Consider the following 27,864-nt stretch of genomic DNA (forward strand, 5'->3'; position numbering starts at 1 on the left):
AAAGACTCGAGCCTTTGGAGCTCTTTTTTTAGGGCTCGCCTCATCTCTTGAAGCCTAAAAGGCTAAAAGCCTATTTAGCTATTTAGCCCTCGAGCCTAGTTCTATTTAAGAGCCTAGACTCTTGGGGTTAATAACCTTATTAAGCCTCTAAAAAAAGCCTATTTAGCTCTTTAGCCCCCGAGCCTAGTTCTATTTAAGATCCTAAACTCTTGGGGCTAATAACTTTATTAAGCCCCAAGAGTCTAGGCTCTTAAATAGAATTAGGCTCGGGGGCTAAAGAGCTAAATAGCCTTTTAGCCTTTTAGGCGTCAAGAGATGAGGCGCGCCCTAAAAAAAGAGCTAAAAGGCTCTAGTCCTTTGGATCACTAAATGAACTGTAATAGCTAGACAGTTAAAATTTTCACAGATGATGTATTTCTGTTGCCGCTATAACAACAAATACCTACTAAAACTAAAATAAATATTTAAGTGGGCCTCCCATACAACACACGTGATTTTTTTACCGTAGTTTGCGTAATGGTACGGAACCCTTCGTGCGCGAGTCCGACTCGCACTTGGCCGGTTTTTATATACTAATATATAGCAGGTTTCTAAAGGGTCGTCAACACGCATGCGACACCTATGGAGTCGCTTGCGTCCCTAAGCTACGATGACCGCGTTCCATCGGGCGGGCGGTATGTTTATTTGCACCAACGTAGTATTTAATAGAACAAACCACTGCGGCGAAACACAGGAGACGTACAAAAACACACATTCTCTCACATACTTACCAGTACCACACACAAACAACTAAAATCATTAACTCTTCCCATTGGTTAAAGTTTGGGTAAAGAGTGACGCCAATTCTCAGCCTTTGTATACTTAATTAGTTACGCTTTAAACATTGTTTGCTCATTCAATGCCAAAATACATTTTGTGACTTAAACTTACGTCACTACTTTTTGTATGCAGTTGTTTGCGATCCTTGACTCATGTACGTTATTTTTTTTTTTTTTCAAAAATAAATATATATTTAAGTAAACAGTGGTTCGATAAAATAACGTCTTATCAGTATTACTTATCTTGTAGATGCAGGATTTTCTCATTAGGTACTCGTAGATTAATTTACTCATAAAACCTTTCAAGAACATTGAGTTGAGAGTGAGGCCGCGCCGAATGGCTCAACAGTTGTAAAACCCGTGATATACTTGTATTGTCATCATTATTGCTATGATTATAGTTGTTAGCTCCGCATAACAAATCGGACTTTAATAACTGTTGAAGTGGTTTCCGCAGTTTATAGTGAGTTGTTTATTTAGAACATAACTGAGAATCTGTCCATGCAGTATGAACGTGGAAAAGGAGGAAGACAATAAAGACAGTAAAGGAGGGTCGAAAGGGGAATACAATCCCTTCGAACATCGGAAAGTCGAAAAGCCTAATTCGTAAGTAACCAAACTTGTACACAGGCTCCTAGCCTATTAATAGTCGGTAGTGACCCTGTCTGCGACATGGTCTTGGGTTCGAATCCCGGTAACGGCATTTATTTCTGTGGTAATAGACTTATATCGTCGACTAGTCTACAACCTACTACACAAGCCTTATTGAGCTTAGGTACTATAAGACTAGATCTATTTTTGTAAGATTGTCCCATAATATTTATTTATTTATACACAAATACGATTAAACTGTATTTACGTCACCGCTATCAAGTTCAATCTTGAATCATATATATTATATTAATATGAATGGCCTATATGGTCCCACTGTTGGGCATAATTTTAACATATTCAATATAGGAAGTTTTTTACTATTGTGTACTTAATATTATATTATGAGAATATTTTCTCCTAGTTTAACTTTTCATGCAATTTATCAAGCAGTTTCAACGCACACTATAGTACTTATAAAATATTTGAGCTGCACAAATATTCTGATAAACGTAATAAACCCAGCGTTAAAGCATAATACATATCGTGTATGTTATAGGTACCTACTAGAAATACTACATTTGATGCGGTTTCACCATTGACTTATATAAATGACGGGCTGTACGGGCACTAAGAACGGTGTTAGTTCAGCAGGGTCACTCACGAATTCGAGCCAATCGTGCAGTCTAACGCACTAGTTGCGACCAATCGCGCGCGTGATAAGAATTCATCAACCAATCGCGTTGTGGCGTTAGACTGCCGCCTGCTCAATAGAGAAAGAAATAGCATCTTATTTTGTGTGACGAGTCGGAGATTTGACTTGTCGAGATTCCACTGTAAATATAACAATTATTTTTTCAGTGACATAAGGTCAACAGCTAATTTGATCAAAGCATCGCTAGGTTCCGGTCTGCTAGCCGGACCTCTCGCTTTTTCCAACGCAGGATGGGGCATAGGAATTGTTGGGACTATACTAGTGGGTGTAATATGCGGGCACTGCATACACATTCTGGTAAGTTTTGGACTTCTAATCAAAATTCCCATATTACTCGTACTTTCGAAGGCAGAATTTAATCAATTTAAAATTCGTAAGCACCTACTATATCTACATAAATATGCACTCAAGAATAAAAAATAATATTCAAGAAATAAAATAAAATACCTGGTTTAAAATTCCGTTATTGAATGGTCTTCATCAGCAAATCCATCACTGTTACTAGATGATGCTTTCCTAGAGCAGATGCATTTATCATTAGGTACTATAAAAATACCAAAATCTGGGTCTTGTAAAATCAATTAAGATTAGGTATACTCGTAATCGCTATTATGTCACAAATTCTTTCCTTACACACACTTTTTAATAATAAATTACAGGTAAAAACGTCCCGAGGGTGTTGTATTGCAGAAAGAAAACCTTTGCTGGGATATGCAGAGACATGTAAATCCGTTTTTAAAAACGGGCCTAAGGGTGCGCGACCTTTTGCCAATATTGCAAGGTAAATTTGAAACTAAACAACATTAATTTCCTGTTTTGATCTGGCAAGTTCAAAAGACAATAAAAACCCGTGCCATTTCCATCATGTAGGATTAAAAAAAACCGGGCAAGCGCGAGTCGGACTCCCGCACGTAGGGTTCCGTACCATTACGCAAAAAACGGTAAAAAATCACGTTTGTTATATGGGAGCCCCACTTAAATATTTATTATAATAATGTTTTTAGTATTTGTTGTTATAGCGGCAACAGAAATACATCATCTGTGAAAATTTCAACTGTCTAGCTATCACGGTTCATGAGTTACAGCCTGGTGACAGACAGACAGACTTACAGACAGACAGACAGCGGAGTCTTAGTAATAGGGTCCCGTTTTACCCGTTGTACTATTTAAGAAAGCTTCAAATGATACTATGCTTTGACGTAACGGGCTAGGGACCGCTGAATTTTCTGCTGTGACCTCCTACCATTAGGCGGGCCATACGCTTGTTTGCTTCCGTCGTGGTAAAACAACCGTTTGGTAGACTTCGTTTTTTTTGCTAAAGATAAAATTAAGCCCAGGCAAAGAGAATTAAGTAGATTCCTTTATCTATGGTCCAGGTTCGTCCGAAAAGCTTTGTGTACTTTGTTTATTTTATTCTAGAATGTTGACTTTCATCATCATTTTATATTTTCAGCTTATTTACAGAATTTTCTCTGATGTGTACATATGTGGGCGTGTGCTGCATATACACGGTACTGATAGGAGATTCGATAAAACAGGTAAGTTGCAACCCAGCATTGCATTACTGTGAACACTGGTAGCAATGGTAAAGCATAATTATATTATCCGGTACCCTTTGATGAAGAAAAACATCGCGAGGAAACCAGACTGAATTGAATCCCATTACAACCTAGTTTCCCTTCTAGGCCATTTATGTCAATTCAAATGACAGTCGCTTTACAAAATTAGTGCCTGCGCCTATTCATAAAATTAGGAAGTGTGAAGATTTAAATAATAATATTGGATGGGATGACAATTTGGATAAGACCTCAAAGGTTTAACGTCGGTACAATATAAACGACTCTCCCCTATGAGTACTATTTACGGAATAATGCTAAATATTCACATTTATTTTTTTCCAGCTTTTTGACAAATACGTACCTTCGGTGATCTTACCCGTGGAGTACTATTGCTTGATCATCCTTATACCACTGTGTCTGATGTGCCAAATAAAATACCTGAAGTGGTTAGCCATTTTTTCAATTTTGGCAAACATTCTGCTTTTCGTCACATATCTCTTCTGCCTATATTATATTTTCAATGGAGAGATGAATTACAGCGATAAAAAAGCAATTGGCAACCCTGCGAGATACCCAGCATTTTTATCGTAAGTTGAAATATTAAATTAAGTTACGAGTATGTTATTCCTGTCCTTATTTGCTATTTAGATAGATATAGTACCTATTCTTTATTGCACACCTCAATAAAAGATACAAAAAAAATACAATTTAATAAACATAGAAGCAAACAACAGGCTGTGTTAAAGGTAAAGTGCGATCTCCTCCAGACAACGCTTGGCTGATTGAGTTCCGTTTTCGTTAAATATGTAGATTAAAAATTGTTAATTAAGTGACTTCAGCCATATTCACATTCGGCTTAATCAATACTTAAAGCCCCTTGATCCTAAAAATTAACCTGATCGATTGATACCATTAATAAAAATTTGTCATCTAGCCTATTTTGCGTACGATTATTTAAATAGAAATAGATTGACACATACTTAGAGCAAACATTAGATCTGTGATTTTTGTGCTATTTTATCTTTAGAAGTATGTATTCTGTTTTACTGTAATTTCCTATACTTAGATACATGACGTAACACACAACTACGATTATTATATCCAATGCACAATGGCATGTATTGGTCAAAATTAACGATAACCATCTGAACTATTATTTCGTTATTTCCTGAATCCACCTCCATGTTGCCCCTAATTCATTATTACGTATAATTAAAGTTACCGGTGTTTTCTAGGACAGTTATTTTCGCAATGGAGGGAATTGGAGTAGTTATGCCAGTGGAAAATGCGATGAAGAAACCGAAGAATTTTCTAGGTTTCCCGAGCGTCCTCGTGGTTGCCATGGGAGCGATTGTGTTTCTCTACACCTCTTTGGGACTCTTTGGTTACTTTCGCTACGGTGATGTTCTCAGAGGATCGATAACGTTAAATCTGCCAATGGACGAGTGGTAAGTTTATTTGACATCCTAGGAAGCTACAGATGTAGTGCATATCATTGTTTTCCTTCGTATTTTCTCGGTATCGTTCGTATTTGGCATGCTAGTTCAGTCAACCTCAGTACTTTTTGTACCGAGACTGACTGAAATAGCAAGAAACGTTCGTACGTTTCCGTGAAAATACGATAGAAAATAATTATACACTATAGGTACATCTGTAAGAGGAAGACATTCAGTATTTAGGTACTGAGAAATCATTGATAGGCGAGTGTTAGCTGGCTTAACTCAAACTCAAAATTGTAATATTTAGCAGATAGGCGGAATGACGTTCATTTTAAGCTTTAGCTGCACTTATAGTTATATCTAATTCCTATTTTTTTATTTTACAGGCCAGCGATATGCGCTAAAGTGTGCATAGCCCTTTCTATTTTCTTCACCTACCCCCTACAGTTCTACGTCGTGATCGACATATACACCAAGTACACCGATCCGCGAATAAATCAGAAATATAAGGTTGTCACCCAGGTAGCTGCCCGCGTCTTCGGGGTGTGTTGTTGTGGTTAGTATTCCTGTATTAATATGTAGGTATGTATTTATTGTTACTATGTGAGTGCGACTTTGAACTTCGAATAAAATTACAAACGTGCGATGAACGATTATGCGACAGATCGCTATTACGATAAACTGTTGGTCGACAGCACAAACACATCCGTCCCTATAAAAACGAAAGTACGATGATTCGCTCTGAAGCCGATACAAAGCATGTACTAATCGATGATTGTCTATGTAGACGTATAACTAACCAATAAAGTAATGTAAGTAGTTGCAATCTTCTAATAGCGTTCTCATAGTTTTATCACAGTATAATAAAGAGTGCCTACTAACGTACAGTATGGACACTCCCTGCCTCCCGTTGAAAGTGCCGCCCACCCACTCTCGGTTACCTCACAGTTACCGGCTGGCAAGGACACGACGACGCGGTACGCAGAGCGGAGGCCACGTAAAATATTCAAATATTTACAAAACCTATCGGATCACACTGAAATCAACACAATATCTATATGAACAAAAAATCATGTTTTCAACCTACGTAATATTTTGGTGGCCTGAATTTCCTTACAAAAATTTTGTTACTTCGTTTAAACTGATTCAAAATAGGAAACTATTGTATATCGAGCTTAATAGATACCCACATTACAGCATAATACGATTCTTATTTCTTCCTAATACGCGCAATGAGTTTTGAGTCATTGAGGTCATCGAACTTGACAACAAAATGGCGGGAACCCTAGCACGTCTTATCTCACTCACACAAGCAAGGTACGCGTTCACCTACACGAGCTTAGACTGTGTGCGTAGGAACGATTTTGTTTCATACATTTGATCGCCAGTGTCCGAGGTGTGATGTAACATTGACAAATGACAAAGTCTGATAAAGTCATAAATATTAACAAAGTGCGGCCCGCGTCCACTTCGTTAACTACTATGTGGCCCTTGGCTGCTAAAAGATTGCCGACCGCTGCTATAGACGAAGCACTTACAAACATATTAGGGGCTATTCATAAATTACTACGTCATTTCAAATTAGGGGGGGGGGGGGTCTGGACATCGGATGATGGTAGCATGGTAGCATAGCATTCGAAGCATGATTTTTGGATGATTTTAGGGGGGGGTCAAAAATCGTCAAAAATCGATGACGTAATATCACTCAAGCAGCATAAAATGTCAAAGAATGTTGTTCTGGTTACTAGTGAAGTGGTTCAAGTAGGTACTAATGGCCTGATTCATAAACGCGCTACAAGCCTCAATTAGCTAATATAATCGTTTGTCTTTATCTGTCATTTTGATTTATGTATTTGTAAGTGTTAAAATAAATAATAATATATTTTACATAACATATTTTTTTAATACATAGTTTGTATAGGGAAAAGTATGTCTCAAACTGGCCACATTTTTTATTTAGTTTTAATGTGACAACCCTAAAACAACTGTTTTTTCCATAACAATGATGAATTGCTCACCATATAAATTTTACTTGAAGCTAATATAAGTTGCACATCCTCTAAAAGCTGTGTTTTATATTGAACAGTAAGAAAGGGATAAAACATAATTGAACTAAATCAGACCCGTAAAGTTTTATGAATAAGGCCCACTTGCACCATTCCACTCACCAGGGGTTAACCGGTTGAACCTGGAGTTACCATGGTTACCAGTACAATTTGACACTGGGTTAACGGTTTAACCGCTTAACCCCGGGTTATTGGGATGGTGCAAGTGGGCCTAAGGGGGTATATATTGAATCCTCTAGTTCAGATTTATGATACATAGGTAATCTATCCTTCGATTCAAACTAAGTAATATATGTATAGTTATTAGTGGAATATATGGAAATATCCCTTTACGGACGAAAAAGAGTTTTGAAGATCGATAAGATTAGTTTTTGGACTATTATTTAAATCATTGGTCTTGTGTGTTTTAGTGGAGTTTGTGGTTTTTTTTTTACATGTCTTAGTCTTGTTTACTTGTTATACTTATGTTTATTTTTAATATAGATTATCTGCCAAGTTTCGCTGGTTTTTACCTTTTATTTCAAATATCTGGGAGACCGAGCTTTGCTCGGAAAACATATAGAAACTCAAAAATGCGCGTTTTTCCAGAGATAAAACCTAGCTAGATCGATTTATCGCCCCCGAAAACCCCCATATGTAGCTGGTTTGTTAGTGCACGACACCTTGCACTTTGAGACTAATGCGCTGAAACTTGGCACAGTTGATTGTTAGCTGGTCTTGAGCAGATACAGACCGGGAGCCGTCGAGAGCCACCTCTCATTTAGTGGGGGGGAGGGGGGAAGTTCGACGCTGCGGCGCTTCACTTGGAGCAACATTTCTCTAAAACTATACCTATTAGGGCATGTAGTATATCGTTTCGGCTGTGAATTTTGAGACTTTACTGATTAAAATACAGTAAAGGTCTCACGTTAATCCTATATTAACAAGTAAAGAGAAGTTAATACTTACGCCAAAAACTGGTTAAAATGCAGTACAATATAAATGTTCTAAAATATTTGTACTGTGTTTGGAATGTTATTGATTTTTCAGCATAATTACTAATTAAAATGCAGTAAAGTAAGCTCACTTACTGTGATTTAAACTGTCGTTTCGCTATTTTCAAATGTATTTACTGCCTGAGACCTGAGAGATTTAACTAGCTTTCAAGTGTCGTTTCATTTAGATAGATTAACCACAATTTAGGACAAAAGTTAAATAATATCGATACCATTGATAAAATGCTGTGCTGTCGATCGTCCTACAAGATGTCAAACACGGTCCTTAATAATCCCCTATCCTCTTAAGGCCCAAGGCCCTACCTATAATACTTATTCAGTTCGATGAAATTTAAATCATATTCAATTGGAACAGAGTCGTACAATTTTCATTTATTTTTGTAATAATTAAATTAATTCTTGTATAAATGTATGTGAAAGCTTTTTATTACTAGTATTTTTATTCAGTAGCCTTATCACGACTTTGACACTGACATATTCGCTAACGTCTGCGTAACTTACTTTCTATACAACATCGCAGGTATGAACGAGATGTTTTGTTAGAAAGTTATGCACAGGCTAGCGAATATGTCAGTGTCACGTCAGTGTCAACTTCGTGGTAAGACTACAGCATGTAGACGAGAAGATAAAGATCTCATTTTTATTGAATTTGTATGTGACATAGACACAAGTTAGATTATATTAATCTGTAGGAATTGATTATAAAGATTGAGTGCCATGGAAAAAGTCTGATTTTTATGATAGGTACTCTACGGGTTACTACTACTAATTCCAACTACATAGTAAGAGATACTTATTTAATTTTTTTATGATTGATGTGATTTTTTTTCATATACATTCGTGTATTTTTATAAACATACCTTATTTGTACCACGACGTGTTGGTATCTCGAAGAATTCAATCAATATATATACTAAGTAAAATACAGTAAATAGTCATGAATACTGTACTTTAGCTTGCAATTCATTCAAGTAGCTATTAGTGTACGAGGGTTGTTTACAGTAATCCGCTTTTTTACTGCACTTTATTCTGCATTTATTGTGTTTTTACTTCTTTCCGAGGTTTGTACCCTCCCACTTTTACTGTAGTAAAACTGTAAAATTTTGAAAAATAGCAATAATTTATTCAATAATTGTTAAAATAAAAGTGTTCACGTATTCGTATTTCATGTATTCCATGCTATACAGTGAAACCTGGTTAATTGGCACCTGGATAAATGGAAAACCTCAATAATTGCAACCAAAGGTCCGGTCCCGGTCCCTTGAGACCAAAAGGCCTCTGTAATTGAAATTTTGGAACCTCTATAATTGCAATTTAGATTTTAGTGCTTTTCGTAATTTTGCCTCTGTAATTGACCACATCGCAACTGAGACCTCTATAATTGACACTGTGCTAAAAAAATACGTTATTTTAGTTCCTTTTCATTACCTCTATTATTGAAACCAGTCGTATTGATTACCTCTGTAATTGAAATAATGTACTTGTAGAGAGCAGACTAAACAATATTTTAATAGATTTGATCATTTTATTTTAAATCTTCATCCAGAATTCAACCTATATTGGGTATCTATCACAGCCTGTAGTAGGTGAAATAGTTTTGATTAAATCAAAAACAAAATATGCTTTTTACATTCCAATAAAACTTTCTTCTACAATTCTAGGGATTTTTTAAAACCCATACAATTGTTTAATAAGAAAATAAAGTAGTAATTAATGTAGGTAGTGTAAAAGTGCAAGTTACATAATAAGTATATAGACCAGAAACCCAGAACGTAAGCTTGTAAATCTACATACAATGGTTATTTGCACCTCCATAAAAGAAATTTGTCGGAACGCAACCTCTATTAATGAGAACCTCTATAATTGACACAATAATTTTTTGAACCTCGTTAATTGGCACGACCTGCTTAAATGAAAAACCTGGTTAATTGACAAAAAATCGCCGGTCCCTTGAGATTGCAATTATCCAGGTTTTACTGTATTTTGACATTCAAGCATTTGTAAATAATCATCGAGACCACTAAAAAACGGTTTGAAAGGGTTTTTTGCGTCTTTCTCGAAACTCACTTTTTGCACTTACTGTTGTTTTAGTATTGCACGGCAGTGCTCAAGACCAGCTAACAATCAACTGTGCCAAGTTTCAGCGCATAGTCTCAAAGTGCAAGGTCCCCATACAACGGTGTGCACTAACAAACCAGCTAATAGCAAATTTCATTTAAATCGTTAGAGCCGTTTCAGAGATCCCCGAAATATACAAGAATTGCTAGTTTAAAGGAATACCTTTTTTAATCTAATAAGATTACTCTAAAAGTATGGTTCCGTTTAAAGTTTTGCTCGTCAGATACCCAGCTACCTACATATATCACTATTTTATACTAAAATTATAGTGCTATATTATGCAGGGTAACAATATACCTACAACTGAAAATAAATTAAAGATAAACATGTTTCATGATTAACATTTTACTATTTTGCAAACTAATTTACAAAAAAAAAAAACTAGTATTTTGTGTTAGCCCCCTCTTAAACTGTAACTGTATAGTAACGAACTATAAAAAGAACAAAGAATATTTGCACTCGTTTTACCTTAGTGATAAGAATTTATTTACACTATACTTTCATACAGGTCATTGACCGTTGCATTTGTACGCCCCGTTCATTTTTATACTGTAACTATTTTCCCGCATCGAATGAATTACCTATCTATTTTTCAGACATAACACAGTCATTTCATTATATTTAGAAAAAAAAATAGGACATATTCTATTATGATTTATGATCACAACGCAATTGGGTGCATTACATTTGTTATAATTACTTTTCATATATTATAGTTTGATATATCGTTATTTTGAATAACGTAATAAATGGCATACTACCGTAATACCTAATTAACGGTATACATAATGATATTATTGGTATAATGGTCATAAGGTATATTTACACTTTGTCTTATATACATTGTCATAATTATTACATACTCTAAAGCATATTATTTGCTATAACAAGTGACATCACATAATTATTTGTGTGGCATAATAGTTGCATGACATAAATGGGTTAGGTTAAGTTAGAACTTTGACCCTCCGTAGAATAAAATACTCTAGCAAAAAAGTGGTTTAGGTTAGGTTTGAACTGCGGCTCCCGCAGAACGAAAACCGTGAAAAAATTGGTTAAGTTAGGTTAGAACTGCGATCTCCCTAGAATAAAATAGCTAGCAAAAGCAGTAGGCCTGCGTACTGGGGGTCATCCATTAATTACATCACACGTTTAGGGGGAGGGAGGGGGTCAAGAAAATGTGACATGTTGTGACAAGGGGGAGGGGGGAGTCATAAACTTTGTGACGTCACTTTAACTTCATCAGTAACCGAAAATGTATTTAAATTATTTTATATGCTAATTATCATTTAAATAACAAGGTTTTGAAACGATAATCGTTTTTATTCCTTTAATTTTATTTCTTAATCAGTTTTGGGTTATAAAATTACTAATATTTTTTTGTCAAAAATATTTTGATAAAATATTAAATAAATATTTGCCGATTTCGTTGAAGAAATGTGACGTCACACCAGGGGGGAGGGGTTTGCCAAATGTGACCAAGTGTGACAAGGAGGGGGGGAGGGGTAAAAAAACCTAGAAATTCGTGTGACGTAATTAATGGATGACCCCCTAGTTATAAAAAGTATGTAAACCTTTACGTTATCAGTAAATGAAATATGACAAAAAATGTAATACAATTAGTGTCCAACCGAAACATGTTTTTTTGCCGAAACCGAAACCGAATGTTCGGCTTTGGCTCTAGTTTCGGCCGAAACCGAAACCGAAACCGAAACTTTTGTAGACTTGTTAAAATGGTTGAAAAAATGTCATTAAACCGCTTTTACACACATATTATGGGGCTGTCAACACCCAATGTCCTTGAAATTGATGTTACTTAAGCAGTTTTTTAAGAAAATTACTAGAGTTAGACCAAGATAATTCTGCAACGATTTTGATAACACATGCAGTCCAAGTGTTACTTTAAACGTCAAAACTTCTATGAAATTATGACGTATAAATAACATTTGCACTAGTAGCACTGCGTATGCTATCAAAATCATTGCAGAATTTTCTTGATCTAACTGTATTCATTCACCAGTCAAGCTAACATGTAGATACAGGGTCAACCAAAAACGCGAGCGCAGCGAGCGCGAAATTTTTTGTTAACAATATCGCAAGGCCGGGTACCGATCTACACCTGGGCTTAAAAGTCCGAAGTGCCCCAGTGAGGCGAACTTTCATGCGAAGTCAAAGCCGTGCTTCAGGCTTCAGGATAAGTAGTTAAGCACAGACTCCAACCAATGTCCATTGTATTAAAAAGCGAGACCGCGGGCCGAGCATGGCGCAGCGAGGCCAAAGGCTAAGCTGAAGTAGAGGACATGTGGAACACAAACCAATGGTAAATTGAGGTAAAAAGTGAGGCTAAGGTCGAGCATTCGTATGAAAAACTGTACTGGGGACACTTTTAAGGGTTTTTTATTCGTTTTAATCAATAGTCAGCTGTTCAGCTTCGCAAAATATTAACTATTGAGAAAATCAACTTTGCGGCCCTAGTTGAGCCTCACTTAAAATTTGCCATTAGGGGTAGATAGAAAAATGACTGAATAAGAGCGAAAAAGACATCGTTCGACTCGGGCCGAGCTGATACTCGGCCAACGGCTACGTGCGACAGTGCTATCTCATTCACTCCGATACAATTAGACAGTGTGCGCGTTATAGGTATTGACAGCCTCGTAAGACTGCGTCGACCGTCCAGTGGCGCTCTCATTAGTGGAATTGTGTTTTATAATAAACCAATTAATTTCTGTACCTATACATGAATCAGTATATGTAGATATGTATTAATATTGTTGTCCTACTTATTCCCCAACTTTTGGCCTTTGTCCGAAGTACCATTTCGTAAGTTTCGGCCCGGCCGAAAGGTTCGGCCGTTTTTTGGCCGAAACCGAAACTACAGCCGAAACATGATTATTTGGCCGAAACTGGCCGAAACCGAAACCGAACCTTCGGTTGGACACTAAATACAATATATGTATTTATACTTGATAAAATTGTAGGAAGTATTATGTTATACAAAAATATAATATAACAAATGTCATTATAAAACATGTCTATATACTATTTGAAAATTATATTACATTAGGCATTATAATAATGACAGTTTAGATGAAATCACAATATAATAAAGGAAACGTATAATAAAAATTACATTATAACATACAATAATATATCAAATGGCGTTATAACTAATGTATGATAGTTTTTTTATAATTATACATACATACATACATCACTGGCTCAGTGACCCAAAGAGGATCTTGGCCTCTGACACAAGAGAGCGCCACTCTGCCCTATTCTGCGCCACTTCACGCCAGTTGGGTATTCCGAGGGCGGACAGGTCTTTTTGGGCTTCGTCACTCCAGCGGTATCTGGGACGCCCCGACGGACGCGGCGGGTTTTATAATTAAGTATATTAAGCATTAATACACACCCAACGCAATTATAGATCGAATTAAAATAATACTAAGAGGCGTGTTTTTTAAGAAATATTAGGTATTTATTATCTAAATATAATGTGTTATGTTATGTCTTATATAAATTTACGAGTCATCATCTTCATCATCATCATCTCAGCCATAAGACGTCCACTGCTGAACATAGGCCTCCCCCTTCCCCCTTTAATTTACGAGTAATGAAATATATTTCATAAGCTCTATTTTTAAGGATATTTTATTTTTATAGGTTTCCGTAACCGAATTAAATCTGAATTATCCTACTAAGCTTACAGACTGAATTATTATTTTTCTTTATTTATCTTAGGTCTTAGGTTAGGGTTTTACAATATGAATATAAAAACACAAAACAATAAAAAATACATATAAACACATTATAAAATAATCTTTAATAGAAAAAAACCGACTTCTCAAAATAGTTTGAAATGCCATATAAATTATTGGCTGGTATTTAACTGATCACCACATATAGTAATCCTCTTCGTCACCTTTTTCTGGTAGCATATTTCGTTTCTGTAAGGGTCGTAGTTCTAACCTAACCTAATCCACAAAATCGAAATCGCCAAACTATGCGTCGTTGAAGAGTTCTGTTCTGATCATCATCAGCAGTTCCACTTCATCAAATGCGACAGTTTTTAATAAAAATGCTTGATTTTCTGATGAAAATATAAAAATCTCTATACACGCGCCTTTAAGATTTGAGGAGTTCCCTGGATTCCTCATGGATCGCATCATCAGAACTCGACCTTGACAAAAATGTGGCTTCAAAACTTAACTTCCTTAACAAACAAAACGAAGAGGACAAATCGCCAAGCGTGAACTATGCGTCGTTGAAGAGTTCTGTTCTGATCATCATCAGCAGTTCAACTTCATCAAATGCGACAGTTTTTAATGAAAATGCTTAATTTTCTGATGAAAATACAAAAATCTCTATACGCATGCCTTTAAGATTTGAGGAGTTCCCTCGATTCCTCGTGGATCCCATCATCAGAACTCGAGCTTGACAAAAATGTGGCTTAAAAACTTAACTTACTTAACAAACATAACGAAGATGACAAATCGCCAAACGTGAACTATGCGTCGTTGAAGAGTTCCGGCGGCTTAGCACGGTCGCGTTTTTATCCCTTGTCACCATGCCTGTCACGTTCTAACAAGTATGTAAGAGCGAAAGGGACGCGCATAGTGATAGTCGATAAAAATGGAACCGTGCTGAGCCCGCAGATCATCATTAGCAGTTCCACTTCATCAAATGTCACTTTTTAGGGTTCCGTACCCAAAGGGTAAAAACGGGACCCTATTACTAAGACTCCGCTGTCCGTCCGTCCGTCTGTCACCAGGCTGTATCTCATGAACCGTGATAGCTAGGCAGTTGAAATTTTCACAGATGATGTATTTCTGTTGCCGCTATAACAACAAATACCTACTAAAAAGTACGGAACCCTCGGTGGGCGAGTCCGACTCGCACTTGTCCGGTTTTTTGAATGTATATGCTTGATTTGTTGTTAAAAACACAAAAATCACTATATGTATGCCTTTACGATTTGAGGAGTTCCCTCGATTCCTCATGGATCCCATCATCAGAACCGGGTATTGACAAAAACGGGACCAATCTGTATGCATATACATACAATCAAAAAAAGAATTTTCAAAATCGGTCCAGTAATGACGGAGATATGAAGTAACAAACATTAAAAAAAAAAAGTACACAACCGAATTGATAACCTCCTCCTTTTAGATTTGGAAGTCGGTTAAAAACCTAACCGTGGCAGCGCGGTGCAAGGCCCAAGCTGAATTATTATTACTCTCTTTATTTATTTCAACTCTTAGGCTAGGTGATTTATCATATGAATATAAAAGTAAAATATAAAAACACTTGCAAAACAATAAAAAATAAATATAAATACATTATAGAAAACCTAACCTAGGATGCCGCCAGCAGCAGGGCAAGGCCCAAGCTGATTTATTATTACTCTCTTTATTTATTTCAACTCTTAGGCTAGGTGATTTATAATTATAATATGAATATAAAAGTAAAATATAAAAACACTTACAAAACCTTAAAAAATAAATATAAATACATTATAGAAAACCTAACCTAGGGTGCCGCCCGCATTATTATTATTATATACATAAAATTTAAAAAAAATAAGGGGTGGAGCTAATAAACATATTCAAAAGTTTTTGTTATTGTATTTCTGTAGCGGTTTAAAATACAAACCAAACTTACTGTGATAATAAAGAATAATATAGGTATATTACCAAATGATGAAAACCTGTCAAGTGTAAGTAAGTCTTAATGAAGAAAATTAAATATTGAAAGCAATAATATTATAGAAATTTAAATATTGAATAGTTTGATTTGTGTAAGATGTCCCCTAATATTTATTTATGTAATGGTACGGAAGCCCGGGTGCGAACCAAACTCGCACTTGGCCGTTTTTTCATTTTATAACAACACAAGAAGGCACTAAAATTCAAATTATTTTCTCCTCAGTTGGTATCGGCATAGCCCTTCCTCTTCTAGAGCAGATCATCAACATCGTCGGCGCAGCATTCTACTCTATCCTGGGACTCATCATTCCGGCAACCATCGAAACAGTTTTTCGATGGCATGATCTCGGAAAGTACAACTGGGTTTTATGGAAGAACAGCTTCATAGTTTTATTCGGAATCTTCTGTTTAATTTCTGGTTGTACGGTTACTATTTTAGATATCATAAAAATCCAACATAGTAAAACCATGTAGATCGCTTTATTTTGAATTGTATTAGCGAAGAAGGTGTCGTTTACATGGCATGGCGATAAAACTTTTCTTATTTAGCTTAAAACACGAAATGAGTGTATTATTAAGAAGCTATACTTGTGCATGGCGTCTTCTTTTCTTCACGAACTTTTGTTCGGGTCATACCTACCTATACCTAGTTTGAGAACCCTCCTTAGAACTTTTTTTAAATGTGTAACCTTCTAAGTACCTATTATAGTTAAAATTGCCGAGGGATCTAGGACTAGGAGAGGGCAAATCCGATTACCGGGTTAATTCGTCGAGTTGATTATATAGCCATAGTTAAAATTGATCGAACCAAAATATTGTATAGGTAATAGGGGTGCATTCATAGAATGGAAACTTATATTTAAGAGGCATAAGCGACTTTAGGAATACAAAGATGAAATCATGCAAAGGTTCTTTGACTGACATGTAATGTGAGATATTCAATGGTTTTTTATTTGTGCTTAATGTTAGGCATTCAGTGAGGTAGAGCAAACATTTTTTTGTTACAATTAAATAATCAAGCCTAATTTTTTAAACAAAGCCGTACGTTCATGTTTGAGAACTTAGTTACTACTTAGTAAAGTATTTATTTAGTGAAATAAATTATGAACTGAAATATTTGTCTTATTGTCCTTGTGGGATAACTAAGCTACGTAATATACTGTGATTAATAAATCGTATAGCTTAGTTTTAATATAGAAACACAAACAGATTACCCCAAATCACCTACATAGATTAAACAAAACCTACCAAAACTCATTCACACACTTATCAAAATTGTACATAGCCACGTCAAATTAAGCCGAATGTGGGTAATTCGCGGAATAATTCATGTAGTTTTGAAAATTGGTACAGTTGTACCTTGTGGTGTCCAGATAAACATACCAGAAGTCCTTGAGGGTAGGGGGTGTGCTGCAGAGGAGAACATCCGGACATACGAAAACAGTTTTGCCCAACTGAAACGGAGACCTTCGCTAACGCTCGGTCAATTAATGAATGAATGAATGAATGAAAATATTTATTTTCAGGCAACTAAAATATATCTTAAAACTAAAAATACAATTATGGCCGCGATGCAGTTCGCAACCCTGCAGTGTCTGGGAGCCGGCCGCGGAACCGCCGGAACTTGACACCCTTCGGCCAAAACTCCTCCGTGGTGAAGGTCGCTAGATGTTCAGTTGGAACGCTCATCATTAATAAGTACATCATCATCATTAGCATGTACAAATTCCATTTCATCTGCGGCCCCTCTCTCATCCAGTTCCTGCCAGCCACCTTGCAAAGATCGTCACTCAATCTTGTCTGAGCTATCCCCTAATAATACATCAAGTGAAAAATAGTTTAAACCCTAGCCGGGTTATTTACACTGTTCGAAAACACAGAACAGAATTTAGTGTTAACTCATTTGTTTTATCTTAATTTTATCAAGAAGATAAACGGGATTATAATCATAAAAACGTGTTTAAATCAGATGAAAACATGACGTACATTTATACAGCATAATTCTTTAATAAAATAACCCGATGTTAAATTTCGAGACTGCCACTGCCAATTCTAGATACAAATTAAGTAAGATACAAAATGTATAAAAGTGATCATATACTATATTAAAATACTGTACAACAGGCGACTTGTACTTATACTTATGTTTGAGCCTCACGGGAGATGTCTAGTTAAAGATAGTATAAATACTTAGGTACTTAACACCGTTCACACAATATATCAGCGCAGTCACTTCATTACATTAATGTATCTTGATATCGTCAGCTTGCACTTGTGTTAAGACGTCGTGTAAAATCAAAGTTAATTGCCAATCAATAACAATATCTAGGTGTTAAGTTACTTATTATAAGTGTGCTACTTGAATAGTCGATTTTATGAACAAAGTAAAGTTTTAAACATATAAATATGAATGGAAACGCAGCCGGAAAAGATTACAACCCGTTTGAGCATAGAAAAGTGGAAAAGCCTAATTCGTAAGTAAATTTGCCTATTTCTTGGTTTCTGTATAGTGATATACTGAATACGTCCGAATGTTCTCCTCTACAGGTCGCAATTCTCGACAGATTTTCGTGAAATTTTGTGAGCGGGTTCAATAACCAAATAGATTATTTTCGTCGATTCAGGTTGTGGAAATTTTCCAAAATGGCGGAGCTATTTTATTCAGTTTTAAGCTATGCTCGCGAGGTCTACAGCTCACAGAGCTACTAGTTTAAGGGTTTTCAACAGAGTAATATTATTATGTACCGTATACTCAGGTAACTATAGTCCTATAATACAACTATGGCCCAGTTTCTAACGTTTGATTATTAACGAGCCTTTGTGATTTGTACTCGTTACATTATTTGGTTGCTTAGATATAGGTACTAATGCTTTTTTAGGGTCCGTACCAAAAGGGTAAAAACGGGACCCTATTACCAAGATTCCGTTGTCCGTCCGTCTGTCTGTCATCAGGCTATATCTCATGAACCATGATAGCTAGGCAGTTGAAATTTTCACAGATAATGTATTTCTGTTGCCGCTATAACAACAAATACTAAAAAAAAACAGAATATAATAAAAATTTAAGTGGGGCTCCCATACAACAAACGTGATTTTTTTGCAGTTTATTTGCGTAATGGTACGGAACCCTTCGTACGCGAGTCCGACTCGCACTTGGCCGGTTTTTTATATTGGATACTCAACATAAAAAATATTTATACATATTTTACTGGAACGAATTTGGACCATAGTTGTAAGTTGTGGACTATAGTTACGGAGTTTACGGTACTTTGTTTGGTTAAAATTAAATTTAGGCAGTTCCCGAACGAAATAATTCTCTTTTACAGGGATGCCAGAGCCCTCGCTAATCTGCTCAAGGCCTCGCTGGGGTCTGGCCTATTGGCCATGCCCTTGGCATTTGCCAATGCTGGATGGGTAGTTGGTATCGTTGGCACGATCATTATTGCTTTTATCTGTGGTCACTGCGTTCACATATTTGTAAGTACCTATTGGATAGCAAGTTTAGTTTATACAGGTTATAATGATGATATGTGTGCTGGTATCGCAGCGAGACTTAGTAAACTCTTCAAACAAAGGAGTTTGAAAGGTACTTTTAATGAAAATGCGAAATTAACTGTCTTTCTGATACCTCTAGGTACACGATTAAATCGCTGAACCTATATAATAAGATATATCAATATAAATTGGTAGGGAGACATTTTGAGTCCCAAAAAAGGAGATATGATAGTTTTTAACAACGGAAATCATCCATTGGCGATGTGAAAAGGCGGGTGATATTAACTATGGAAGTACTAATTCTACACAGACTAAGTCACGAGGAAAAGCTAGTCAGTTCAGTACCTACAGAATATCCACCAATAGCAATAAAAATGCTGACAATTAAACATCATATTTTTTGCCAAAGCTACATAATATGTTGTAAAGATAATGTTTAAATTGTTGTTAAACGTACTAAATCTGATGTTGATCAAAGAACAGTTTTCGGAGATCGATACTCCAGTTACCCTTACCACGTTAAATATTTTTTAAATCATTTATTTATCTGTAAACCCTCTTATTCCAGGTGGATACTTCCCGCGGATGCTGTAAGGCGGAACGAAAACCTCTCCTTAGCTACGCCGAGACCTGCAGAGCTGCATTTGCTAATGGCCCTAAAAATGTTAGACGCTATGCTAAAGCTGCAAGGTAAGTAGGTACATAAAATATTTATAACCATTATTTCTTATATCTGTTAATCCATCACAAGAAATTCAACACAGAGATAGCCCGGCTTTTACTTTACACAATACAAAATTGTGCCTTATCATAATAAAGAGCAATCATGCGAACTTTTACTTTGTTGCAGTAAAGTAACATTACCGCCACAAGTACCTAACATGTAACACACCGGACTTGTACATTGTAACTGTATAGAGCAGGTATAGAGATCATCGTTGCACAAAATATAAAAGAAGAAAGATTATATAATATGTACAACCTGACTCGGCATAAGTCTGTTTCTCGGTGTGTGTAAACAAATCTAACGAATGTGGCTGTGTATATATTCTGAGACTGGAGAACCTCGAAAATCCGTAGCAGTAATATGGTCAGACAACAAAATTAACTTCTCTGTATGTCTTGAAATTTTGGAAATAATCAGATTGTTTTCACAGAGAAAATTTGATCACGCCGCAGTAATTTATTGGAATGATAACGAACCTACATAATTCTGTATACTTTTCTTTTGCAGTATTTTTGCGGAGTTATCTTTACTTTGCACATACATCGGTGTTTGCTGCATATTTACGGTACTTATAGCGGAAAATATTAAACAGGTTAGTTGTGTATTTTTTACATTCATAGTTTAAAAAATTCGGGACGAGTGAAAGAACCATTGTACAATTATGTGGGATGGGGGCTTTAACTAATTTCCGTTTTTTTTCTTTTCAGCTCTTAGACACATACTATCCCGTCGTAACTCTGTCAGTGCAATATTACTGTCTTATTTTGCTAGTACCGTTGAGTATTATGACACAAATTAGACATCTCAAGTGGTTGGCACCCTTTTCCTTCCTAGCGAACGTGTTATTGATCCTTACATTCATAATATGTCTATATTACATATTTAAAGATCCCATATCCATCGAAGGTGCAAGCGCTATGGGACAATTATCTAGATTCCCTGCTTTTTTATCGTAAGTATATATTGACGTGTTTATCGGTATTAAATGAATAAAATACAATAACATCGAGAAAAGTAAAAATCTCATACACCCGTAAAAAATAATAGTGGGATAGTAGAGGCTCAAATCAGATCTGCCATGGAAGGACCCTTGAATGAATTTGCCAAAATGACCTACGACCGCGGAAAATGGCGAGAAATGGTAATGCAAGCAACATCTGTGCCTGATGTTAGCAGTTGACCAAGACACTCTGCAAAGAGTATAACGACAAAGACAAAGAAGAGAAGGCTTTCAAATTTTTGTTATAGTTCAAGCTTTAGAGGAACTTTTCTAGATCATACTAAGCAATTAGATTCCTGTCTCGCCTTTGGACACACACAAAGCTAAAAGCCGTAAAGCCTAATTTTAAAGTAACAAAGGAGTACCCCTTCCTCATGTCATAAAATAATTTCTTATAAGTGTGCACATTACACACAAGCTCCAAATTTTTGTATATATGGGAGAGACGAATCTTTTTTTTTTAATCCGTAACCTTTTTATGTAGACCTTCCTGTTACACTGTTCGAAACGCAATAAACACATATTTATTTTTTCACAGAACAGTAATCTTCGCAATGGAAGGCATCGGTGTGGTGATGCCAGTAGAGAATGTGATGAAAAAGCCCGAGCACTTCCTCGGATGCCCAAGTGTCCTAGTAATAGCAATGAGCTTTATCATGGTGCTGTACACTATTCTAGGCCTGTTCGGCTACTTCAGATATGGTGGTTCAGTGATGGCCACTATAACGCTCAATTTACCTGTCGATGATTGGTATGTACAATAGGGATGATGACACATGTTGAATTTTATAACAAAATCTAGTAAAATGTGTATTTTAGGTATAAAGTGGATTTTAAAAATATATAAAGAAATGATAAAAAAATACAGGATCTAAAATCGAAAATTTCAAGATGGGCTCTCAGTGACCGTGACGTCACGTTCACTTATCGTTTTGTTAAGAGCGTCTCGCGAATGAAGTACGACTGTCGGACTTTGACTATCATTTCTGACTTTTGTATTGCTTTAATTTAATGCAATGGGTCCCATATAGACATTTTGATCCCATAAAGAAACCTGATCGAAAATTACCATTAATAAAAAACCGGGCAAGTGCGAGTCGGACTCGCGCACGAAGGGTTCCGTACCATAATGCAAAAAAAAAACAAAAAAAAAGCAAAAAAAAAAACGGTCACCCATCCAAATACTGACCACTCCCGACGTTGCTTAACTTTGGTCAAAAATCACGTTTGTTGTATGGGAGCCCCATTTAAATCTTTATTTTATTCTGTTTTTAGTATTTGTTGTTATAGCGGCAACAGAAATACATCATCTGTGAAAATTTCAACTGTCTAGCTATCACGGTTCGTGAGATACAGCCCGGTGACAGACGGACGGACGGACGGACGGACGGACGGACAGCGAAGTCTTAGTAATAGGGTCCCGTTTTACCCTTTGGGTACGGAACCCTAAAAATTGTCATTTAGCCTATTCGTTAGACAAGGCTTTTATTGCGTTAGACATGTAGCTAATTTCAGCGACGCAGTTTACCTTCCTACTCATACAATGCACTGAGGCGCACAATTCAATTTGCAGTAAAATACAATAAAAATTCTCAAAATCAATGAAATTGGATCGCTTTTAATTAATTGTTTTTGAGTGTGTTAGAGAACATTAACACGAACTTATAAGTTGTTTCACATTAGATTCAATTTGAATTTACTTTCACAAATAAGTATCTCATTATCTACTAAGTCAAGATTTCAATAATGAATTGTGTTTCAGGCCTGCGATATGTGCTAAATCGTTCATAGCATTATCGATTTTCTTCACGTATCCTCTTCACTTCTTCGTCGTAGTGGACATTTTAACAAAATACGTCAACCCACACGTCAAGAAACAATACACGGACATTACTCAGATTTGCATGAGAATCTTTGTTGTTTGGTTTTGTGGTATGTTTTCTGTTGTAAATTTTTACAGCCTTGACCAAACAGCCTATATAAACCATACCCACTATATTTTGGATTAAGGAAATTATATGTTGTTTCTTCTCAAGATTTTATTAAGAGCATGTCCCATAGGTACCTACTTTCTATACAATTTTTACAACGTTTCCGTAAACATCGTACAAGGTCATAGTTAGTTGTCATAAAAAGAGAACGTTAGCAGAATTTTAAAGAAAACTGGCCAATCTGTTCTCTTGCTACCTACAATTGGAGGAGCCCACGATTGTTTTATTAACAGAAGAAAATTAAATGTAGTACTTAGGAAATTACTTCACACTCATTATATTGCAATTAATCGTCAGTAAAAAACTTATTTATAAACATTTTTTTGCCTTCAAAGCCTCATCGATTGTAACAGAGTCCACTCGACTCGACTTTACTTCATAAAAAGCCTGCCTCCATAGTTTGATATGGGCATGTTACAAAGTCGGGTTATTATTTTGTTTGAAACCTCTGGAAACATAGTAGCCATCATATAACAAAATAGCTACATCCAACTCCAAAAGCGCACTACTTTATGAAAAAATGAATTACATTCACAATGTAGGTATGCACTTTTGCAGCTCATTGTACACTTTAACTAAATATAATACCTTTATATTCTAGATTCTAATAATAATTTTAATTTTCAGGTGCGATCGGTATAGCCCTGCCGATGTTGGAACAGATCATCAACATTGTCGGCGCTCTATTTTACTCTATCTTGGGCCTCATCATCCCGGGTATTGTCGACACCATTTTCCGATGGCCCGACCTTGGAAAGTACCGATGGATCTTATGGAAAAATTGTCTAATAGTGCTGTTTGGATTTGTCTGTTTGATTTCCGGATGTGCTGTCACTATAGGAGATATTATACAGAATTTGCGTGAGCAAAGTACGGAATGACCAATGATCGGGGTGGGTGAAATAGTAAAACTAAATAATAACGCAAAAATATTAGTTTAATCTGGCCCAAGTTTTTAAATTTCAGGCATGATTTGAACTCGCGCCTTTTTCAACATGTCAGACTTATTTCAAGCATAATAAACGACACATTACAAAGACTATTCCGGGTATAGAATGAATGAATGAATGAATGATCGTTTATTTGCATTAAACAAGCGTGTATATACATAGGTGTTCAATATTTCATTACAGAACGATTCTTGTTTTGCCATGGCTGGCGTACAAATATTACTACTTACTAACTAGCTAAACTAACTATGTACAAGTAAAGCTAAACTTACACACTACGATTATTCATGCAGTTCTGTACCTACTGATAACCGATAATGATCTTTCGCGTGTGAAGCCTAACAATCGGTATTGGAAATGGTCACCTCACTAGATCGCGGCAAGGACTGACAGATAGCATCGCCGCAATGGCGGCGTCGTAGGTCAAGCTTCCCAAGTTATGTCTGTTTTATTGTATTAAATCCTTTATTTGATGATGATTGCTGTTTTACCTTTAACAGTTCAGAAGTGCGATAAGTAATTTCAGTCCACAATACATTTTACTTTGTTAAATGATGTAATTCAACCACACAATGGTTGCCATGGAAACAATGCCGGTCTGCATTATTTTATCATAATTATTTAATTGAATTCGCATCAATCATCATTGAATAAGAGACATAAATAGTTTCTGTAGCCGTAATAAGGCTTTACGATTATACTAAAAAGCTGTTAATCAGTTTACACGTCATCAAGATTGTGTACGTGACCTTGAGTTATGGTCAAGTTTGTGATCAGATAATCCATGTTAAATTGGATTACAATGTATGGTAAGCTATAAGGTATCGTTCCAATTTGTTGGGAAAAATATTACAGTCGTGTGACTTACAATGGTGTAACTTTGTAGTAGTTTTTGTGAATAGTATTGTAAGTGAACTTTGGTGTGATAAATATTTAATTTTATCAGAAATCTAAGGTAAAATCACAAGTTGACATATCCACATAGTATGAGAAAGTATGTAATCATTTCAAAAAGTTAAAATCATTACTATAATTGGCAAGTATGAAATATTATACTTACTTACTCATGCCAAATAAATATTGGTCACTCTTGGCTACTGCGGAGTTCAGTAATCATAGAATTATTACTTACACAGAAATGACAACCCAACAAGGCTATTTGTTACAATTATATCATCAATCAATATCATCTAATTGGCCTCAAATTGATCAGAATACAGTAATTTCCATAGCGCTTATAAAACTTGTGACTAAATAAGTTGGCCGGTTTACTGGTTGAGTAAACAAGACATTTATTCAACCACCTTTATTTCAAAAGTGAAAACAAAAATAGTAGTAGGTATCTGAAGTAATTGATTTAATCATTGTCATGGTTCTTTACTTACAACCCAGTTATGAGGAACATTGAAGTGGCTAGTGTGTTAGATATTTTATAGCACCTATGCACTATGCAGAAAATAGAAATAAAGATCTTTATTGGATTCATCCAAGCTTGTGCACTCACTGTGGTAAAATTTAGGCACATGAAATCTAGTGCAATGTCACAACATATTTGTGTGGCTTAATAATAAATAATATTTGGAGATCATAAATGATGACTTGTGTTAATGCAATAAGTACTGAATAAATTGTTGGGTTATGTTTTAATTTATCATAAAATGCAGTGGTATTAGATTATGGTAAGATAAATGCAACTCTTAGATTGTTGCTGGGCATGTAAATCAAAAGATGATTATCTGGACTACCTATATGAAACGAATTGTCACAGTGTAACTAGCTGTATAGCTTTAGAAATTTATAGAGGTGACTAGAGTTGATTATTAATGAATTGAGTTACATTTACCTAAATGAGGCAAGAATTTAAAATGTCACAGACAATTTCATATACACACTATTAACTTGCAGTTTGTAAACTTTATTCCAACAACATAAGGTCTACTGATGATCGGTTGAAAGTATTGCTGTAAGTACTTGACTGTTTTGTGTGTACTGTCCTCTCCACAATAAAATGCTTATAGACCTAGTCATGTCAAACATTATGTTGGTGGCTGCAAATTGCCTAATCTTTGCAAAGTGAGTACATGGAGATGAATTACTGTGTATGGTTCTTATGTGTTTGTGTATTATGTAATCAACTATTGGTTATGAATGAAGTATGGTCTTGTGTGGTAAAATATACTTACTAATAATTCAACTTTAACACAAGCTACTGCACATACTTTGCATGTTCAAAAGCGAATTGGAGACTTTGTTGTGGTAAAATATGATGTTTAAATGTACACCTAGATGTACTAAATGAACAAAATGAGTGTTGTGTAACAGTACTGACACTGACTAATGGATATTTGTTGACATGTTCTCAGATGAAATAGTGCAGATTAGCATGCTTACTAGGCCGGTGCTTTGTGGATAATTCCATACAAGTTCAGGTGGATTGCAACCCCAAGAATTGAAGTAGCATGTACGTTGAATTTGCACATGCACTGCAGGAGGCAGTGAGAACAGCGGTGAGATGAAGTAACAAATTGAGTGGAGACAACTGGTATGGTTATAGTATATGCAAACCTGTAAGTGTGAATTGAATTGTAGGTAATAATGTTTTGTTATTGAATGAAATTTGTGTCATGTTAAGAGGGATGAAAACTAAATTCTAATTAGTTATGCAGAGCTTGCCAATATTGTTAGATATGAGATATCTATCTCACATAGGCGGCTTGTTCATATGGTTATGGGCAAACGGATTGACTGGTAGTAAAAGTATTAACTGGCTAAAATTAGGCCGGTAGGAATTGAAGTCTATTGATGGTGTGCTCCATGTAGATGGGTACTTCCAAGAACAATTAAAATTATTAATATGTTATTTGTGTGTGTGTATGGCTTCATATTGAAACAATGATTTTTATAATGTTATTTCTTAATTACCTAAAGTAAATGATTGATAAATTAACAGTGTGAAGTGATAATATTCAATGAGTCAACATGTTCAATTTGTTTGTTAAATGTTGTATTATCATGACATGTGTTATTATAAAGTCAATATGACTCCTAGAATGGATATTGCGGCTCGTGGCGGTGCGGCTGCTTGAAGTGAGTCCTCTTCCTCACTGAACTGCAGCTGAAATGGGTTGCAATGAAAGAAGAGTCTGCAATGAGAAGTGACTGCAGATGTTATTACTAAAGTTATCCAATTGAATGAGGCACATAAGTTTACAAGTTTACAGTAATGGTCAATATTATTAACACATGTTGTTTCACCAAGTACCTACTTGAAGTAAGTTTCTGGATGTTTTCATGCAAATGAATCATACTGCCTATGCCTACTTTACTGATAATTGGCATGACTTATAAAATGTCTCTTTATGTCTTGTCTGTTTGCAATTTTTCAAAGACATTATAATATCAAGTAATAATATGGATGGATACTATAATAGATACATTTAAAAACCATCTAGTAAACAAAACAAATAATATTTGAACAGTATGCTGTGTGACTGAACTACTGTGTGTGCTAAGGCATACCTACTGTTGGCTGGTGATACATACCCCTTACGCAGATCATTCTAGCATTCAAAGCTACCTGAGACAGAAGAAGAAAATAAGTGGTCTTGTTGAGCGACCTATTATTCTAGACAACATTTTGTAAGTTAAATTGGTAAACATTAGTTATGTACCTATAGCAGGTTTATGCCTAGAGG

The 27,864-nt window shown here is 35.7% G+C and overlaps 2 protein-coding genes across 3 annotated transcripts; both read left to right on the plus strand.

Moving 5' to 3' along the window:
* Nucleotides 1-1,156: 1,156 nt before the first annotated feature.
* Nucleotides 1,157-16,510, plus strand: LOC134806585 (proton-coupled amino acid transporter-like protein pathetic). Of its 2 annotated transcripts, XM_063779894.1 has the most exons (8): nucleotides 1,165-1,424; nucleotides 2,271-2,421; nucleotides 2,784-2,905; nucleotides 3,578-3,662; nucleotides 4,026-4,270; nucleotides 4,919-5,131; nucleotides 5,509-5,678; nucleotides 16,230-16,508. In XM_063779894.1, the coding sequence occupies exons 1-8, from the start codon at nucleotides 1,327-1,329 to the stop codon at nucleotides 16,478-16,480; spliced, it is 1,335 nt and encodes a 444-aa protein (XP_063635964.1). In that variant the 5' UTR covers nucleotides 1,165-1,326; the 3' UTR covers nucleotides 16,481-16,508. The 2 variants fall into 2 exon arrangements, with proteins under 2 accessions (XP_063635965.1, XP_063635964.1); XM_063779895.1 differs by lacking the exon at nucleotides 4,919-5,131 and having other exon boundaries at nucleotides 1,157-1,424; nucleotides 16,230-16,510.
* Nucleotides 16,511-18,337: 1,827 nt separating this feature from the next.
* Nucleotides 18,338-24,468, plus strand: LOC134806835 (proton-coupled amino acid transporter-like protein pathetic). The gene is made up of 8 exons (XM_063780229.1): nucleotides 18,338-18,480; nucleotides 19,333-19,483; nucleotides 20,070-20,191; nucleotides 20,736-20,820; nucleotides 20,936-21,180; nucleotides 21,767-21,979; nucleotides 22,991-23,160; nucleotides 23,847-24,468. Exons 1-8 carry the CDS (start codon nucleotides 18,413-18,415, stop codon nucleotides 24,098-24,100), a joined length of 1,308 nt encoding a protein of 435 aa, XP_063636299.1. The 5' UTR covers nucleotides 18,338-18,412; the 3' UTR covers nucleotides 24,101-24,468.
* The last annotated feature ends 3,396 nt before the right edge of the window (nucleotides 24,469-27,864 follow it).

Source organism: Cydia splendana, chromosome 3 (genome assembly GCF_910591565.1).
Source record: "Cydia splendana chromosome 3, ilCydSple1.2, whole genome shotgun sequence".
Taxonomy (NCBI): Eukaryota; Metazoa; Arthropoda; class Insecta; order Lepidoptera; family Tortricidae; genus Cydia; species Cydia splendana.